Source organism: Ascaphus truei, chromosome 1 (genome assembly GCF_040206685.1).
Source record: "Ascaphus truei isolate aAscTru1 chromosome 1, aAscTru1.hap1, whole genome shotgun sequence".
Classification (NCBI taxonomy): Eukaryota; Metazoa; Chordata; class Amphibia; order Anura; family Ascaphidae; genus Ascaphus; species Ascaphus truei.
The window spans coordinates 108,711,895-108,733,130 of record NC_134483.1 but is presented as its reverse complement, the minus strand read 5'-3'; the positions used below and the strand labels follow the sequence as shown (position 1 = coordinate 108,733,130).

Below are 21,236 nucleotides of genomic sequence, written 5' to 3'. Positions count from 1 at the left end.
TTGTAACAAAAATATAAATGGGGTTAAGTCACATGAAAAATAAATACTCGAGGCAATTATTCCCCAGCAAAATATTTTTATTGGAGCCACATCACAGCAAAATCAGAGACATTTATATAACGCATATCTGAAAATACAAAAATGTGTTGAAAGAAGAAGCCAAAACAAAAAGTAGGAAAAAAGCCGCCTGGTGAAATAAAAAAAAGTGGAGTCTGACAATTTAGAAATGAGACGTTTCAGGCCAACAAAAGCCCTTTATCGAGTCGGTATGTTTTTGGAACAATTTTTTATTCATATACCAATAACAGCAACAACATTGCCCCATTTAAATAAAGCAAATTAAGATACCATAAGATAATGAATTCATAACACTGCGGTCCTTCTTAGGTTGCAGTGTTTCTCTTTCACATACTGTATGAGCACACTTTTCTTGCGCACATACGCCTTAAAGGTTATTAACCATTTCTCCGTTCGAGGTTCCAGATAAGTCCGCTGTAAAGTAATGAGTATAAATTCCACACGTTCTGAAATGTGTCTCTGCTATCTTTTAAACATGCTGTCAGATGTATTCCATTTTTATCACAATGTGGAAAAAATAATAAATGGTGTGTCAGTTGACTTCCAGTGTTTCAAAGTCATCCTACACCCTTCCCACAGCAAGCGATCTATCAGCCTACAGCTACAGTATGTGTGTGGTGATTCTCATATCTGCTTGCCATGAACTATGATCCCTGGACCTTCTAGACTCCTTTGGGTAATATCTTAGATAGCGGTTTTCACTGTATACTGTAAGAAATGTCATTGAGGGCAGCTTTAAAAGTATGTGAACAATAATATTGAGGTTCTTCATCAAAACCAAGCAGAGTTTTGTGTATTAAAATCAGTGATCCATGCAGACATTGAACATCACTTGCCATAACATTAACAACACGCTGTGTACTCTGCTTATTATGATTATTTTTTGTTTTTATTGCAAAACATTTTGTTGAGTGAATTTGAAGACAGCTCCTCTCCTTAATTCCTATTCTTCATGTTTCCCAGCTAGCAATGTAATTCTATTGCTCCTGCAGCAGAACTGCAAGTCGCTTGTGCTGGCTGGTCAGAAAGTCCTACAATGCAAAAATAATAAAATAACATCTTTTATAATATGGACATACTTTTGAGGAGCTAACCAGCAGGATGGACTTTTGCTTGGAGCATCATTAATACTTTTGCTGCCACTTCAGCTGACTAGGGAATACCTCTCCGGTTAGCTATCCATGCCCTGTCACTGATTTTCAAAGGGGTGTGGTAAGGAGGTTAAGATGTTGGATACAGTGAAGGGATTTTTATTCTCAAATGAGTCACATCTCCGTGTCCCTGACACATTCAACTAATAATAATTTATTACGAATAATTCCCATCTTATCTGCAAGTATGTCACAAATGTGCTTTACAGGTTTACTTTCCGAAATTGGGTGCAAGCATGAATGTACCTGCAGTTTGGTTACTAAATTACATTGGAATTAAAAGAGGCTACACAAATGCAAGCATTTGTATCATTATTACAGATACAAATGTGTGTAGGAATTTTGTGACACTGACGTTTTTGTATGCAGTTCTGAAATGCCGAAAACGTTGAGTTCCAAGAGATTTCACTGGCAAGTCCCCCAGAGAGCGAATGGTGAGCTGACAAACATCTGCTGTTAAAGTACAGTATTATGGAACAAAGTGATATTGTGTGTGAGACTTCAGATGTGTTACGTAGCGGCGTTCCAGGAATGTTCACGGGTTAAGCTACCAGAGTGCATGCTGTTGAACTCAGGAGGGTAGCACGGGTTACTTCATATGGGAATAACGGTCACCATGAAGAAGATGCTGCAATATGGGTCAGGTCCGCCCCAGGCCTTGAGAGCATCACTATATGCTGGGGGAAATGCCTCCTTTTGAACATGGATTCATGGGTGTGAAATTGTGTTCTGATTAATTACACATTAAATGTACAAGACTTAAGAGAACCGAGTCACCAAGGATATTAGAATAAAGTGGGACCACAAAGTCAAATAATAAACATTTTGTTTTTATGGAGTTTTTTTTGTGTGTGTTTGTTTTAACTGTTGAAGCTTACACCTGCAAGCCTACATCCAAACCATCATCACGACTAATATTCGTTTAGGTGCAAGCTCTTCTGCTTTTGTTTGGGTTGTGATGGCAGAGGAGAGGAGGACAGAATAGTGAGGACTTTGTACAGTAAGTGATAATTTGGGCAAAGTTCTTAAAAGTGAAATAACTTTTCAACGTATTTTCTTTACCTTTTAAAAGGGCATTCCTCCTCAATGCTACAGCCTTTCCTTATGTGCCCCTTTCTAAGTGGGGAAAAGCCCCCCTACAAATCCCTGCTACCTGGGAGAGAACTATATGGCAGATTAGAAACAGGTGCAGCTAAAGTTTCGGTTGGATGATGTTACAGCCCTCGCTTGAGAATGCGACAGTATGGAGATTCTGGGGAATATAAATCCTCAAGTAGATTTTGAAATCTGGAAAACAAGCTGAAACATCTTTAAGAAAACCTGTCGTAGAAGCCAATCATTCATGAATATGCTCCATGCCCTGGTCGCGTTACCCTTATATAGTACAGTACATCGGCTGCTGCCAGTGACGCGTCCAGATACTAGTACACCAGACTTTGCAGCTGCAGCTATCCTGAATTAGTTGATATTTGTATAGTGGGATTTCTCCTAACGTTCCCTTTTTCGCATTATTTTTCAGCAACATTTTTCTGGTAGTGAACAGTAGATAATAAGGAAGTCTGCACGTGGCAATTTGGTTTTAACAATGAGGGAAAAGGAAGTTATTGTTGCTCTTCGTTTAGATGCCAAAGAACAATAAATCATTGTTGCCTTACCATAACTAGTGACAACAGAGTTCATTTCATAAATGCAAGCAAACCCTCAAAGCTTCATTTTACACCCTTTTATCCATGACTACTGCTTGTTTTAAGGCTTTTCCTTCCTGCAGTTTGACAAAGGTTTCAAAAGCTGAAGTTAGGGCTTCAAAGTACAGGAAAAGTGAGCACTGTCTTATCCTGTTGCTGCAGTGGAAGTCCATCTGCCTCTGTTTAAATAACCTCGGTGTAAAACTTCATATCCATCTGTGATGAGCTGAACATACAGTAGTGTCCAGACTTTTCCCTTCTAATCTTGCTCATCACTTACTTTTGCATTTATTTTAAACATGGCACATAGTATCATTGCCCGGAAAATTCACATTTAATAGACCTCCCCATGGTAACACTTGGGCCTCCCCCCTGCTCTTGGATAACTGGGCTGTCAGCTCTACTATGCATATATACACTTTTAAACAAATGCCACATGGTGCTCTGCACATACATAAAATAACATTGCAGATCGGCATTATGTTTGTTATACTGGGAATGTAGTTGCTTAAGACATTGATTCGTGTATCTCTTGTGTAATGTGGCAGTAACATTAAATTGAAATTTGGTCGATGTGATGCCATTTGTAATATTTAAACATATCTGTCAAGAAGTAATTGCATATTGCAAAAGCTTGCACAATATACTAGTTTTTAGATCTCTACCATTGTATGTACGGATGTGCCATATGGAAACGGACTATGACCCTTTCTCTAACCTAGAACTCATTGCAGTTCAGTGATACCCGGGCTTCTCTGGTAGCTACTGTACATCCTTCTTGTAGGTTATTTCGTCACATAACCACCAACGAAGTGTGTTGTAATAACATGTGTAAGTGCTCTGATCCTTGAGGATGGTTCATTCTCATGAGACACTATGATGTTGATTTATGTCATTTTTCATTCATGTCAGACATCTGGATGCAGTCCAAGTGATGATCACTGCTATATACCGCATCACAAAGTCAGGAAACATTTTTTTCGATGGGCACAAGAGGAAGATGCTCTCTTTTAATGACAGCAAGTGACCACAAATACCACACACAACATAAATCTTTATAACAGTCATCTTTGATTCCTTCTTTTCTTTGTTCCACACACAGTTCCTCACCAAAACATGCCGCTTCCAGCTCTGCAATATTAATAGCATCTGCCTCTATCACCCCAAATCAACCAAACGTATAATCCACTCCCTCATATAATCTTGTTTACAATTACTGTAATCTCCTTCTACCTGGTCTTCCTCTCTCCCATCTGCCATCCCTAAATTTCATTCTCAATACTGTGCCATACAAATTGTTCTCGCACACCATCCCTCTTCTTCATCCTTATGCAGGGCCCTACTGCTGCGGCACAGTTTATTCGAGCATTTGCCCGTTCTGTGCCGCAGCAGTAGCCTGGCGCGCGCCCGAGTGTGACGGGCGCACGCCGAAGCAGCGGAAGAGCGCCCTCCGATCGGGGCGCTCTCCCTACCGCTGCCGGGTCCGCCGGGTCCCCCGGAACCCCCTGCCGCTGTCCCGCGATCGCGGGACACCAGGGCTCCCTCGGGGAGCCCCTGGACACGCGTGCAGCGGGCGCACGCTCCCGATGACGCGTGACCGCGCGTCTATGACGCGCGGCACGCCGAGGGGCGGCCACTAGCAAGCCGGGAGATTTCCCGGCTTGCGGTACCGACCACACTTCAATAAAGTGTGTCGGTAGTGTATATTGGCTACCAGTATCATCCAGAATTCAATTCAAGATTTTAGTCCTCGCCTACAAAGCTCTCTACCAAAGGGCCACTCCTTACATCTCAAACCTCAATCTTCCCCAAACGCCTCCTCCCCTGTCCCTCATCGTATCCTTGCACTCTTGCCTCTTTCAACTTTACCTTGGCTGCCCCACACACATGGAGTTCTCTCCCCCGCAATATCAAACTCCAGCACTCTTCACACATTTAAGCATGACCTGAAAACCCACTTCTTCAAGGAACACTATGCACCAGCCTCCTGGTAATATCAAACTTCTACCTTTTGCTTCCATAACACCTATTGTCAATTTCAAAGCACAGAGCATTCCAGCTGCTAGCATTACAGAAAGTAGCTTTTAGAAACACGCCGACCTTCTTTTCCCATGCTTGGATATACAGTAGACATTCACATCAGTATCATCCTGGTGAAATTTAGATTTTCATGTCAGTAGTGAGAGCAGACTATGAAATCACCTACTGCACCAAAGCACTCAGGTATGCATTGATACATTGACGACCTGTGCAAGAGCTACAAACACAGGAATTTGCAAGGACAATTCTCCATTTAAGGGAATAATCAGGCCTTGTACAACCTGTAAAGGGATGGAAACAGTGTTGACACCTTAATGGTGACCATTCAAAACACAAAGAAAACCAGCCTTCATGCATGTTTCATTACCACCTATCACACTGCTTGATCATGAATCCAAAAAGACATCTCGTCCCTCTCCTTAGTCCAGAGTGTTAATAGCTGCCTAGTCCACTATATACTGTAGGTTGGTCTTTTTTCCATCTCTTTGTTAACACAGTGCCCTGTGCAGGTTAGGGGGAAAGAGTTGCATTACATTGTAACACAACCAGTATGTAGAAGTCGTCTGGCATTATTTAGGCTTCTGTGACCACTGTAACATGTTTATGGAATCTGGATTTATATTGTCAGTGAAATGTAGCTTCAAATGGCTTGATGCACAGCACTGTCTCTTATCTGAGCAGAGGGCTTTCAGATGCAGGAAGTCACGCGCTCAATTTTCCGTGGATGTCAATGATCAAATTAGAGATGCCATTTATTATAACACAGTCTTATACACTGAGACATTGATAACACTATCTTAACTTTTGTATTTAACAAGAGGCTACATAGGAAACCCCATTTAATCCTTCCCTTGGATCACTAGAGGAAAAAATAACACCAATGCGGTAAAGAAGTGAAGGTTTTCCTATCAAGTTGCATTCTGCCGTAATCAAGCATTCATTTTCATTCCATATTGACACTGGTAACTCTCTACTGAGAGTCATGGCTTTGTCAACATATTTGACAATGTGTACCCTCAAGACCCGTTACCATAGATTGCAGTAAAAGAGCACATGTGCACTAAACATTAAAGACAACAATCTGTAAAGTGTTTTACTTAATAAATCTGGAAATAAAGTATCTTGTCAAAATTGTGTCTTTGTTTCCTAATTTGCAATATTTCAATGTTTTTCACATCCTTTGTACACGTGCAAGGTGTCTAAAGACTTTCTTAGCATAAATTATGTACAGTATGAACTAAAATCTCAAAGTGACAGTTCCACGCAGTTGACTGTAGGTTAATAGGTCAGTATTAATGAGTGTAATTAAGTTATGTGCTCAGACCAGAGCATTTTATATTCTCTATAAAGCACGCAAGCATATGTTGGAATGCAGATTTCAATAATCATGCGTGGAGACGTTCTGTAATGCATTGTAATATTGACTTTTCAGATATATAGACACAGTTCAGATGAAGAAAACACACTGCTACACCAGATTACTTGCCAAAAGAGCACCTGGTGTAAAATCTGTTATTTACTTTAATCACATATATTTGAGTTATTCTAAAATAATTTGTTAATCTTGGTTACATTTAATAATCTGAAAAAATGTAGTGCTGTTGGTGTATGTATCTACAGACAGATTTTTCAGGCACAAGTTAGTACACGGTAGACCAGGGGTGTTCAAACTGGGGGGGCGTGCGCGTGATTTTTTGGGGGTGGGCGCGGCGGTTACAGAGACCTTGCGCTCTTGTATGTATGCATGTCTTTATTTATATAGCAAGTAAGGGTTGTATGCTGCACACCAAAATAAATTTAGCTCAATACATACGGTTACCGGTGCTCCTGGCTCAGGGAATACCTGTCAAAGTAATCCAGAATCAGTAAATTGGAAGGTGATTCAGGGCACTACGGATTTATAATCAAAACTTAGATTTATTTGTAACACAACGTTTCGACCATTTATCAAAAAAATCTAACTTTTGATTATAAATCCGTAGTGCCCTGATTCAACTTCCTTTTTATTTAGATAGCGCCATTAATGTACATAGCGCTTCACAGCACACGTAATGCACACGACAATCATATAAGTAACAAAAAATCTAAATAACACTAACAATAAGTGCTTCAGACATAAAAGTAAAATTTCGGAAGAGGAGTCCCTGCTCCGAGGAGCTTACAATCTAATTGGTAGGTAGGAAGAACATACAGAGACAGTAGGAAGGTGTTCTGGTAAGTGCGTCTGCAGGGGGCTAAACTTTATGTATCAGGTATATAGTATTAGCCACGGAGCTACTCGTATGCTTCGTTAAGCAAGTGTGTTTTAAGGGGGGTCTTAAAGGTGGATAGAGAGGGTGCTAGTCGGATATTGAGGAGAAGGGCATTCCAGAGGTGTGGGGCAGCTAGTGAGAAGGATTTAAGGCGGGAGAGGGCTTTAGATACAAAGTGGGTAGAGAGAAAACATCCTTGAGCAGAACGCAAGAGTCGGGATGGTGCATAGCGAGAAATTAGGGCTGAGATGTAAGTAGGAGCAGAAGAGGGTAAAGCTTTAAAAGTGAGGAGGAGAATTGAGTGTAAGATGCAGGATTTGATAGGAAGCAGGGCATGCGCCCCCCTGCCTACTCTTCCACAAGGCATTTAAATTAAATTGCGGGGGACCTCGTGAGGCCTCTGTAACTTCCCTTAGGCCTCGTTCACGGTGCCAGAGGCAGGAGTTGGAGGGAGGGCGTTCGGGAGGGAGGGCGGCAGTCTGCTGGGTGATGTGTGTTCATCCTCCCAGCAGACTTTTTCAGGAGTTGAGGGGGCGGGGCTACAGACCTGAGGTTAGGGATCCAAGTTGCAGTCTTGAAATCATTCTCAAGAATGATTTCATTGGCTGCCGAGGTCCCAGTGACGCTGCTGCAGCTTCAAAAAACGACTTTTTGTTTATTGAAACTGTAGCCAGCGTCAACTCCCTACTTTGGAGACAGGGCAGCTGCTACCCTGACAACCACAGTTCACTTTAAATACATTGTATCCCACGGCCGCACGCACGTCAGCACGCCCTCCCTCCGAAGCCTGCACCCTGAACGAGGCCTAACCGTGACTGTCGGCTTGGGCGATGCGTTGCCATGGCAACACAGTGTTAAATTACACAGCAGTGTCACGTGACGTCGCATGACCCCGCTGCGTAATTTGATGCTTCAGACTAGGTAAGGAGGGGAGGGGGGCGAGAGCAGGCAGGGGAGGGCGCAAGGAAAAAGTTTGCGCACCCCTGCTGTCTATAGACCATGTGGGGTCTAATGTTGGTGTCCAAGTTGCAGGGAGATAAAATGTGAGAACAAATTCCATTTTCCAAAGAATGAAGCGTGTTATCAAATTCTTGTTGTATTGTGAGTCTAGTTAAGTCCGTTGGGATTTACTGTAAACTAGTTATAGTTTTTCTAAGACATGACTGTATTATTAATAACGACCAAGGTCTACTACTAGATCTAAAACAGGCTCTTCGACTGAGCAACTGATTGAGCCATCTGTGCTGAAGCAGGGATATCCTGAAAACCTGACCTGTTGGAGGAGTCTCGAGAACTGGAGTTGGTCTAAAATATCGGCCCATTTATTCATGGTACTGGCGGCCCCTGCCTCTTTGTTTCTCTCCCCACCTACAGTATAATAACAGTGTGAAAGAAAATAGGAGATATAAATAAAAATACCTTTCTGTACTAAGACTATCTATAGAAAGATAATAAGATTATAGGACACTTCCTAAAATGAGGACCAACGAGCTTTCTCCATTGTTGGACATATTTACTTATTGAACTTCAGCAATGGTCTAAATGACTTTTGGATATATCATACAGCTCATGGTGTATTTGAATATATGGCAGGCTGGCAAGATTCTGTATGCATACCCAGGGAAGTATAATCTGAGAAATCACAGACTGTGCTATTGTATAATAATATTGTGGGCCATATCTAATAAGTGTCCCTAAGCTGTAAGACATCTTATAATATAGATTTATAGAGTAAATACAGTAGCATATAGTAAAGTATTTTTTTTTACTGTATCTAAATCTTTTGTTTCATCATAATCTTCTGCTAGACTGGGAACTGATTTTTTTTCTGTAAAACACGGGAACAATTTAAGGACAAGATCTGCTTTAAAATAACTTTCGATTTGCATGTTGATAACAGTTGTTTGTAAATCACTTCAAAAAGGTTCAATTATAGTGCGTGAGTTGCCGTTTTAATACGCTGTGCTTACATTATTGACCACACAAAACACACTGTGTTGCACCACTACTGTAGTAATCTTATCATTTTCAGACATTATTAGAAATATATTGGGCGCTTCAGATGGAAAGATTTCAGTGCTTCATTAGTAGTAAAAGATAATATTTTCGTTTTTAGTGCTGCAAATGTACACAGCCCTGTACATAGAACTGTGCGGGCACAACGAGTGTCTGCCCCAAAGACCATACAGTCTAAGGGTGGTGCCCGACACACGGGGAGATAAAGTGACTTGCCCAAGGTCACAAGGAGAGATGATTGGGATACACTCACTTTAAAGGCAGTTACATTACCACTGAGCTTAAAGAGGCTTCATAAAATCAAGGATGTTCACCAAATATTCTATTTGAAAAATATAAATCTGTGTTCATTTTTCACTCTTTATCATTATCACACTCTTTCTACTTTCTTAATAGCCGAACTGTAATGATACAAACTACATTTCTTTAACTACATCAAATCAGGGTCAGTTGTGTTCATTTGTAGGTTAAAAACTTTTTGTTAGTATTTGAAGAAGAGTTTCTCTTTCATCTTCAATGCAACTGCTTATACATTCTGCGCAATGTTGTGTGCTAGTTATTGTTAGGGGTGGCTATATTAATTAGGGTTTTGGGAACATTCCTAGCATATGCTGTGAACAGTTTAGCATTTGTGCCAAATTCCCCATTAGGAAGCACAAAACACACAATTTCTATCACTTATGGTTTAAAGGTACAGGGGATGTGTGTGCTTTTATACAGATTTGCACACAGAGTTTCAGTTTTGTATGAAAGTTAGGTTTTAATGCTATTTGTTGTACTTTATTTCCTTGCCGTCTCTGCTGACTGTATGTAGAAATTGTCCAAGTTAGGAATATGGTGCTCAAAGTGGATAAAAGACATATGTTGATTTTTCATATATATGAAGAGACAAAATAAGGAGTCACTTGTTGAACGACCCATACAAAATGATGATATAGCTTGTGTCTAGAAGATAGCCTGCCTGGATCTTTCATAAAAGAAAAATACAATGCAACCAGGAATAACAGCGTCACAGATTTCTTCTGAAAGCATCTAGTTTATGACACAGCCATTATGAGAAAAGTTCAGATAAATCTTATAAATGGTTAAACACTCACATGCTGTAGTTCATGCTGTAGTTGAGTATGTTGTAGACAGCTCTGTAGGTCAGGAAGGGAGCTTCCGGTGTGCAAGTAAGATAAAGCACCTCCGGGCGAAACGCGTAGGTGGTTCTTTTTGTACCTCCGTTATTTTTCATATGACCAAATAAACATGTTTTTTATGGAAGTCACGCTCCCTGTTCTTCATTTTTGGGGGTGCACCATATCTCCATAGTTTTTCTTCATTATTTCTGACTATGTAATACGTATGTTTTCAGGTAAAGCAAAGAGAGGCAAAGTGGCTCCTTTCTCCTGAGAACACATATTTGAAAAGTAATATTGACATCCCCAAAATATAAGAACGATAAATGGATACGTAACTCACCACCACTTTGTCAGAGTAGAAAAAGTATGGTATGTAATATTTGAAGAGAACATTCAATATGAAAATTTACCTCAGTAGTTTGGTCATATCTGTGGGGGGGGGGGGGTTATTTTGATTGTTATGCATTTTGTTTCCTCTTTGTATGCTATATTTTACATTCATTCCTAATGTTCAGTACAGGTTTACTACCAAAACAATAAAGGGTGAAGTTTGTACTATAGTACATTTTTATCTCTATATAGTGGCCTAATAGATTCCGGTATTTGCAGTTTTATTACAGATAGTGCTATATATAAACTGCTGCATATAAAGCTATTCTTCCATCTCTAAGCCCTTTGCCTACTTGGTAAATCTTTTGGTGTGTTCCCTGGTTGTTAAATTAACCCACTAATGTAGGAAGCCATTAATATTCATTTAGCAAGCAATGTCGTTGAATTGATTACATTTTGTATTCATTCTTTAATTCCTTTAGGTATTTGCCCATTTACTAACAAACTCTCGTTTAAAGCTGCATGGAGCTGGCTATTTAACTATGATTAAAAATTGTAAGGAGTGCAGGGGAGGTCTTCCATGGCCTAGATAGGAAGAATGGCCAGAGTAAATTTGAAGCGCGAACCACTGTGTCTGTACTCCTCATTACATTATGTATACAAATTAAAATCCAGCATCGGAGGTTCTTCATTTCCACTTCAAAGATTCCACATAGATCAGTGCAATGTGCTAAACGTCATATTTAATAATGACTCTTTTGTGGTGAAGGCAACATCCATAGTTTGTTATTCACATGGGGTTTACAACGCTGTATTCATAGTGGAGTAATTCCAGAACAACGGCTAATACGATTTCTAAAACCCAGACTTCCCCAACCTTACAAGGAGCCCTCCTTTGTGGGTCCAGACAAGGTACTCGCCTCATAGGCCACTCCTTCGATCATTAAATACCTTCATTCGTAAACTCTTAGGATATGTAGGATGTGTTCTGAGAGTCCAAAACGTATATTAAATATACTTTGCGCTGAGCTACAAGTCACCAAGCTACAGCTACTTTTCTCTTGTACTACTTGAGCACTACAAATATTACATGCATGAACCTGCATGCCTTCTGTTCTTTGTGTATATGTGTAACATATAACAATTACTATCTGTACAACAGAAGATTGTTGATAAACCCTTTGAATATAAATAGTAATGTTGCAAGGAAACATTGCTAGTAGCAGTTGATATTACATGATGGAAAATACTGTTAACCCTTGAGATAGTTGAGGCAGAAGCATTGTTTTCAACCTTCCATGCTATAATTTTTAGGGCTTGGCAGTATTGTTCCTCTTGTCATAACTCAATTGGAGTTGCCTAAAACACTTGCAGGCCCCTCTGTCTGAAGGGGATAATCATCTCGCAATCATTAAATAAGACAGAGGTCTGTAACACTATGGCAGATTTATCAGATGTTACTCACTACAGGTCCTTGTCTTTGTTACTAGTTACACTTATTTTATGTTGGACACATTTACTTCTCTACCCTTTATAGGAAAATGTATTGGCATAACTTCTTGGAATGCATTGGTGCCCAGAGCTGGGCCAGTTGCTATCTGATATTTAAGGCTTATGAAGACTTTTATTTCACACTATGCAATGGTTATTTAACCTTTTCTGACGCACCTGACAGGATATACATGTGTATCCAAATCTACTTAACTTCTTGGAATGTTTCACTAATTGGTAAGGACAACAAAATAATCATTATTGGCTTCGTCTTGCACTTCTCTGAAGGGCATGGCAGATAATATAATACATAAGAATACACACTAATTAAAATATAGATCAAACACAGGAAGTTTACCATTTAGTTAGCGCTTTAAATTGTTAATGCCAAAGCTCAACTGCATTTTTATAAATAAATAGTGTGTGCTATTATTTATTGTATATATATATATATATATACATATATATATATATATATATATATATATATATATATATATATATATATACAGTATATACACACACCAGTTTGTATATGATTTTTATGACTGTTTCTGTTTTTTGTTTTTACCCACCAGATGATTCAGCGTGAAGCTGATGTGAGAAATAAAGTTACTGCAGTGGCTCTGACGGATTCTGTTCATAATGTGTGGCATCAGGAAGCTGGTAAAACAATCCGGGAATGGATGCGAGAGGTAATAAAACTAATGTTATTTTAATAAGGCTATTGACTCATTTTAATAGCCAATTCCTGAAATAAACTAAACAAGCGACATAAGTGTTTCAGTCCTCACATCTAAAGCAAAGGTCCAATGTACATTTTCCTTACACATTCTTACATATATCCCATATAGTGCTCAGCACCACTCTACTGACTTGCCTGGGTGCTACTGCAGATGTAGTGACACAAAGCAGCAAGAGGTAGAGCCAATTACACACACATATATATATATATATATATATATATATATATATCTCAGAAAAAAATAGAGACTCACAGGCCTTGTGAAAAACCCCCAGAGTTAAATGATTTTATTCATACAGTACAGTATATCGACATTTCAGTCCTATCCAGGCCCTGTGTCATTAGAGAGAGAACCGAATTGAGGTGTATGTTCTGAGGAAAGGACTTGTCTGTCCTGAAACGTCACGTTTTTGCATATACCTGCTCTGATGCTTTAAATACAAAGTAAGTTAACTTACAGAAAGGCTTCTTCCATTATTAAAATTTCTACATGTCCACTTGGATCCAGCTTTGAGGCTCCGGGATCAGCAGAAGGTGAGCACCAGGGATGAACGTACTGTTATATATATTTTTTTCTATAAACAACGGTGTACCACTCCTCCAACCCCTGTCGACATATGAATACAATTGGTTGTCCCCTTAGTATACGTTCTATATATTACAATCAGAGTGCTGCTGTGTCTGTATATTTTATAAAAGATACTGGTTGCATCAATAGAAAGTCAACTTTCGAAAAAGAAAACACTTCTTTTTAACCCAATTGCCTATTGAAGCACTACTAAGGGTATATGTGGGGTTTGTGCTAGTGTGTAGGGACCGGTGCGCATTTTTCATGGTAGTTCACACTGGTAGATGCAGCACAAAATAAACGTGCTAGAAAGCTTGGATTATATTCTGTCAGAATAACTACAACCGTGTTCACATGATACAGTTTCATTAGAGCTGCGCACAGCTATACTTTAATTGGGGGGAAAGTATAGTTCAGCATACAGGGCAACTGAAATTGTACCCCCACGCTCTTCATGTGTTTTTATTTATTGTCTCTTAATTTGAGAGTGATGCTGCGTTGGCCAGACAAGCTTGTTTCTTTTTATATCCTCATAAGGCAAATCAGTACATCGTATTGGCAGAGATGTAAAAACATTGCGTTTGTCTGATTCATTTTTCTTACACTACAGTATCTTATTTTTTCTGCAATTCATCTCTGTCTTGATGGAGCCTCCTACTGTATGTTCTTATAACAGGTTCAACGAACAGCTCTTTCCTATATGTGGTATTAGAGCTTTTGTAATTTAACCTCCTGCTGCCCACTCTTCCCTTGGCTGTTTCTTCTTCTGCCACACATTTTTTCCTGTAGGTTTCCTTTATTTTCTTATGCCAAACGCCATAAGCACCCCCTGATCAAAGCGGCCCCCAACACCATGTCTGGTTCCCAGTTCTAGTCTTTGCATGCATTACCAATTGATCATCAACAAGGTTTATCAATTTATTGTTTAAACTATTTAGATAAGTAGAAGGTAAATACAGTTTTATACAAAATGCAAGTACTACTTCAGAGCAAGAACTATTGGTATCAATGGATTAATCTGGAATTTTCTTAATGTATTGACTCATGGACAAACTTTGGCCTCAAGTCCCTTTTGTGTGACGAAGTGGCTCAGGTAGGACATAACCTATTATGATTATCTGGGATTTTATGATCTGTTCTTGTGTCATCCGTGAGTACGATGGCAATTATGTGCTCAAGAAATAATTTGACAGAAAAATATGGAGTGTATAAAGCTTGAAAAAATGCAACCATACTACTGATTCATTTCCGAGGATATGGGGACCATGATTAGAGAAATATACTGTATCCACTCAATGTTTGATAAGTCATCCCTTCTCTTATAACCAAAGAGAATTAAATAAAGAGTCTAAAACCCAAACCAATTGAAAGGCGAGCTATTGAGAAAGAATCCCTGTGAACAAGGTTGAGAGATAACATGATTTTACCTAACACCATCTCTGTACCCCAACAACACTCTATCCCGGTTCTTCAACCCTCTGACCTTACCCCCCACCCCTCTCTCTCTCTTTTTTTTTTTTTTTAGTTCATCCAAGAACTGAGTTTAGAACAGGAAGAATGGAGAAATTTATTACAGTATTATATGAATATAACAACATTTTATCCTTACAGAATATGTAATAGAGCATAACGTTTTGAGTATGGTTTCCCTCGTTCCCTTTTTCTTTCTGTACCCCCCATACCTATGAAACCTTAATAAATATCAAGTTATATATATATTTTTATTTTTATTTATTTTTCTTCCTAACGGAATAATCCCAAATTAAGACTTTAAAAGGCCCCTGAGATAATGATTTGCATATGCTAATTCATTCCAGGAAGTTCCATGTTGCTATAAAAGGAGGGTTGAGCAAGAACTAAACAATGTTCCTTAACACCACAGTCACCTACATTAAACATGCATTATTTTGCTTACATTGCATTCTACTTGGATATGGTTCATATGTTCATTTTAGCTCTAGTGCTTTTATCTGTCTCTGTATTATCACGCCTCTTCATTTCTGATTGCCTATGTGCATATACTTTAAAATGCACAACATGAATGGTTGGTGCTGTATTACAATGAAATACTGTAATAATAAAATTATAATTTACGTAATTTCAGCGAGGCCAAGCAGCCTGATATTCTTTGAGACTGATCATGATTAGGATGGGATGTGCAAAAAGATTTAATGATATTTAAAATATATAACTAATAGCTGCTTGTCTGATCTTCTAATTGCTGTCATTACTGAGAGACTGAAAAAAAAAAAAAAAAAGTCTTCTTCATTTGAGACCATTTCTGTTGTAACATTGTCGGCCTATTTTTAGCAACCATAGAAGTCATGGATTTTGAATGTATGAAGAGCGGTGATGAATGATAAAGCAAATCACTCATTTACATATCTTGACAGTGCTTTTGAGGATACTATTTTTTCTTACAGGCAGTAGTCACAGTTCATATAAAAGATGTGTTAATTGTGTGCTAAGCTAATGTATAGCATTTAGCAGGTTTCTGATACAGGACTCTGATTCTGTCAGTGGTAATACTAATTTAGTTACCAATAGTTTGATGGAAGTGGCACATAAGAAACGGTGCTCGTCCATCATTTCTGCCTTATTACCAGTATATCCGCTATATCATTTTTGTTTTAATTACATCTGAAATTTATTTGGAGTTCCATTTATGAATCATTGAAAATCTAATTTGATAACAAACGCATCTGATATGTGAACATTGTATGTAAAAATACATGTATGTCTCTTACATTTAAAATATATATTTGTTGATAGATAGATAGATAGATAGATAGATAGATAGATAGATAGATAGATAGATAGATAGATAGATAGATAGATAGATTCATCCTTCCAGTTCAATAGTTTCATTGATCTGCAGTTTCTTACAAATAAAAAGCCACTATGCTTTGTGAACTTCACTTTCTAATCTCTTATAGCAACCCTTCCATTATGTCACCCCTGCTCTTCCTGGTCCCAGAACAGTAGGGTTGCCTTGACAAATCTATTCAAAACCCCATTCCTTGGCCTTTATTGGTGGGGACTAGAGCCTTTGAAAGTCTCCCCTCACTGCTTTGCAGCTGACATCTTCTTCCAGACAGAATGAATTAAGGAAATACAATAAGACACTTGATCTACCAGTCAAGGATCTGTCCACGTCGAGGACGGATTCCATGGTGCACAACCAGGGCAGCAAGCATCTAAAAACACACAATACATGCTTGTTTACCAGAATAGCAATCAACTTTTGGGGGGGGGGGGGGGGGTGCCGGCAAACATGATTGATGGGATAAATCTCTGTACATTCAATTTCTTTTTCTTAGAAAGTAAGAGGGTGAGGGGGGGGGGGGACGGACACAATTTAAAAAGTACAATTTATACAGTCAACAGGACTCTGTTTAGTAGATCTATAATCATGAAATCCCATGACTTGAGTAGTTAAGCAGCTAAGCCGGGCAGTCAAATGATATCTTATGGGGTTTTTTTTTTCTACCTCTATGTTTTACTGGTTTGTGAGCCTATTTTCTGGTTGTAATATGTCACATTGTGGAGTAACAATATTTAGTGTCTCAAGCAATACAGCATGCATGGCAGAACTTATATCTCAATTGCCAAAACCATTTGAAGGATGTTTAGCAATTAATCATGGGTGTGGTATTTAATTGCATATTGACCCGTTATTCCCTTCCCGCTGTTACAGAAAGAATAATGCATTGCAAGTTCCTTATTCAAGGGGCTAAAAATGGCAGCATTTTTTTTTACGTATAGATTCCATTTTTTAAAGACAAGTTCCACCTCCTCCGTTTTTCATGATGAAGCCTTAATTAAACATATTATTTACAATAATTGTTACTGCATTCCCTGTGCTTTCATGCATTTAAGACATTTGAAGTAGTTGGCTCATGTAAATGTTACCTGTTTTGGGGTGAGGGTATGTCATTATAAACTTGCATTGTTTTTTGTTGCAGAATTGTTGTAATTGGGTGTCCAGTTGTGAGCCACTAGACACAGCGGTGGAGTCCATGTTGCCGGACTGCCCACGCGTATCTGCAGGTACAGGCATTTTTGCTTTTAAACACTTCTGTGGGTCATTTTAAAGAACAAGTGCTGTTCATTCAGAAATATATTTTATTGATGATTGTAAATAACATTGTAGTACAATCAAACAATGCTTCTTAAAGCTTCCATGCAATAATGCAAAACTATTAAAGCAAAGACTTTTGTCTTCAGTACTAAAGTTATTACGCAATTAGCATTGGCAATGAAAGTGAAAATACTTGGCAATCTGAAATGTGTGATATATAATTTACCCAAAGTAAGTTATTGTGAGTGTAAAAGTGAGAAAGACCCTCCACCGTACAGTAAAGATTAAAAAAAAAAAAACACTTATTCACGTCTCAAACAGGTACACAAACCTGCGTTTCCTTATAATCACTCAGGATACAATGCTTACATTGCAGCCAGGAATTCTGGGTAACGACATGCACATGAGCACTCTGTGTGTTTGGTCCTTAACCATTTTAACATGGCTCCCTCTAAGCGTATGCCTGCCGTTTGCGGTAAAACAACACGCATAAGCTAAGAGGGATCCATGTTAAAATGGATAAGAAGCAAAAAGTAATACACTGTGAGTGCTCATTTGCATGTCATTACCCAGAATCCCTGGCTACAGTGTGTTTTGTATGTTGTTTGTATGTGTGATGGTGCTCTGAAAGTGCTGGGACCATATATAATGGAAGGGAGTATAGGCTGGGTATATAAGTGAAATAATAGTACTGAACCTTTAAGTGGGCATAGGATACCCTGAAGGTTGGGGTGGGTTGTCCAAAGACACCCCCCCCTTCCTCATTGGGTTAGCCCCAGGTATTGTACTCACGTATTGTTCTTCCCAGAATCTCCCTTCCAAAGCGTGCAGCTGTTCGTGTGAAAGTTCCAAAGGCCAGGGTGTGCAGCGCACAGCAAGGATGATAAGAGCAGGTCTTGCAGTAAAAATCCTTTATTTGTAAATCATCTGGATGTGGGACAGCAGCAAACTTCAACGCGTTTCGTTCAGAAAGAACTTTTTCAAGAAGTTGTTTTGTATGTTGAGTGACTATGGGGAAAGACAGATTTATGGACCCGTTTGAGATACGTCAATATGCTCATAAATGGGTTTATTTTAAATCTTTGTAATAACTTTTCAAGCTACAGGTCTCTACCTTAAATTGAAAGCCAAAAAAGAATATTAAAAAGTTTGCATTGCACACAAATAAAATCATAACAGTTCAATTGCTTCCGAAATCCACTGCAGAAAGAAACACCCGCACCAGTCCTGTTGTCCACTAAAGAAATACACTGTCCGTTAATTCAAAGTTATTTTGATAAACCATTCCTATGGGAATATTCCATTAGGTCTGTTTATTTATATTGCTCCTTTCGTTTGTATAGAATATAAAAATATATATAAAAAGGAACACATAATATTTAAATTTATCGTTCAAAGAATGCATTTTCCAATGTATCCATGACTTAAGTGTTCAGCGAGAAAACTAATTTTGTGCAATAATGTCACATTAGAGTAATTAACACTTTAGTCCTTTTTGAATAAAGTAGTATTTCCTTGCCAATGTTTCCTTTTAAAACCTGCTCCCCACCTCCACGTTGGTTACGTTTATGAGATTTTTTTTTTCTTGTTAAATATATGTAAACTTTTTTTATTTTTTTTATTTTTAGAAAAGCAATTAAAAAAATAAAAAATAATGACACCAGCACAATTAAAAATGATTACATAAGTTTAAAATAATTCTGTCTCGCTCGTCTTTTTGAACTGGTAATTCAAACCTTTGAGTAAACCAACTCTTGTTTTGCGTGTAAATTCTTTCTTTATTGTATCTCTTCAAGCAATTATTCAAGTACAATAAATTTGACATTTTAACATAACATTAAACAAAATAACAACTGATATTAACAAATAATTGCAGGTTTTACACACTATTCACTCTATACAAAATCAATAATGGTATATCATCGTACCCACAGTAGCTAGCTGAATATCTATAGGCATTTGGGCTGTATAAAACAAAAGATCCAAAAATAATGAGATGAGAAGATAAATAAAATAATGAGTTAAATGAATTAAGAAACATCTTGCCCACTTCTGTGTTGTTTTTCCATCACATGTAGAGCTCTGTAATTACTATTGTCCGCCTCTCCTACGTATTAAGTCCTTCCTGCTGCATCTAGACTCGAGACCATTGAAAATCGCCCATGGTTCCCAAATGTTTTCGACACGACTCTGTGTCTTTACTTTATATGTGTAAGTCTTTCTATCGTGGATGGCCATTTAAATCCCCTTTAAAAACCAGGAAGTAACAGCGGTGAGTTCACCAGTACGTATCTCGGGGATCAGGGGGCTCCCCGGAGCTGAAAATAGTGCGGTTCAGCTGTGCAGGATCCCTCGGTTCCCATCCTGTAACACCAAATAGAGATTCATTAAGGTGGATTGCTCCATTAAACTACAAGTATGCGCCACTAGTCTGCTTCAAAAAAACAGTTCTATTTGTTGTATACACCAAGAAAAACATAAGCCTACACAAATATTTCTTAGTACATCCGTATATATATATATATATATATATATAGTCTCTCTTGATGCTTCATTAGTCAACAATTACTGTAATTGATTATCTGTGCATTTTATTAATCGTAAGATTAGAGGTTATTGGTAAGAAGCAAAAATAAATATATCTTCATAATTCGTGTAGTGTTTAATTGGGTTCCATTAACACTTGTGACATGTTTATGTACATATAATTTATCATAACGCACTGCATACAAATAGTAAGAAAACTGGCATCAAATGTAAGTATAACATGAATAATGACCAAGTTATGTCGCTATTGATTTCAGGTAAGTTAATAATTTCCTAATGCAATGCACCGTTTCATTTAGTTTTGAAAACACAATTCTTTCTACATAGCCTCCAATGTATCTTTTTAAAAAATAATAATTTGATAAGGGAGATGACTGTGAATCCGAAGGTGGTGTTCTACAGTATATCAACACTATATACTGTACTTTGCCTGCAACTTCAGCTGTCATTTGAGATAAACCAGCAAACTGTAGCTGCCGGCAACTTCCATGCCTCTTTGCAGAATACACCATGTTATTCTTTCTAGTTGCACGTTGGCCGAAATGGAATGTACCCCAATGTCTTCTAAGCACATTTAAAATTAGAAGTATCTATTGTGAAGGACTACAGTTCATACATCAGTCACCATAGCTTTCCCGTCCTCACTAGCATTCCTGTTCCTGCTATCCGATTTGTATTGTGCTGCTACTGTACCTCTGCTGTAAATGAAGCAGACCAAGGAGACGTGTGAAATATACTATAGCGTTACTGTGTGCTGATGACAGCTAATATAAGTTACCTAGTTTACCTCATGTACCATAAAATAGATAATTATTTAAAAAGTACGCTTTTTCTAATTAAGGGTAAGTTTGAAAATAAACTTTATATTATACCAAGTGGAGTGCAGGTTTACTGCTGCGGCACAGTTTATTCGAGCATTTGCCCGTTCTGTGCCGCAGCAGTAGCCTGGCGCGCGCCCGAGTGTGACGGGCGCGCGCCGAAACAGCGGAAGAGCGCCCTCCGATCGGGGCGCTCTCCCTACCGCTGCCGGGTCCGCCGGGTCCCCCGGAACCCCCTGCCGCTGTCCCGCGATCGCGGGACACCAGGGCTCCCTCGGGGAGCCCCTGGACACGCGTGCAGGGGGCGCAC

The 21,236-nt window shown here is 38.7% G+C and overlaps 1 protein-coding gene across 5 annotated transcripts in view; it reads left to right on the top strand.

Annotated features, from left to right (window-relative positions):
* ARB2A (ARB2 cotranscriptional regulator A) overlaps positions 1-21,236 on the top strand; it is a 422,320-nt gene that overhangs the window by 262,316 nt on the left and 138,768 nt on the right. For all 5 annotated transcript variants that reach the window (XM_075593131.1, XM_075593147.1, XM_075593126.1 and 2 more), the window contains 2 exons: positions 12,746-12,862; positions 17,446-17,530. In XM_075593131.1, the coding sequence (XP_075449246.1) occupies positions 12,746-12,862; positions 17,446-17,530 (202 nt within the window). The remainder of the gene's footprint in view (positions 1-12,745; positions 12,863-17,445; positions 17,531-21,236) is intronic.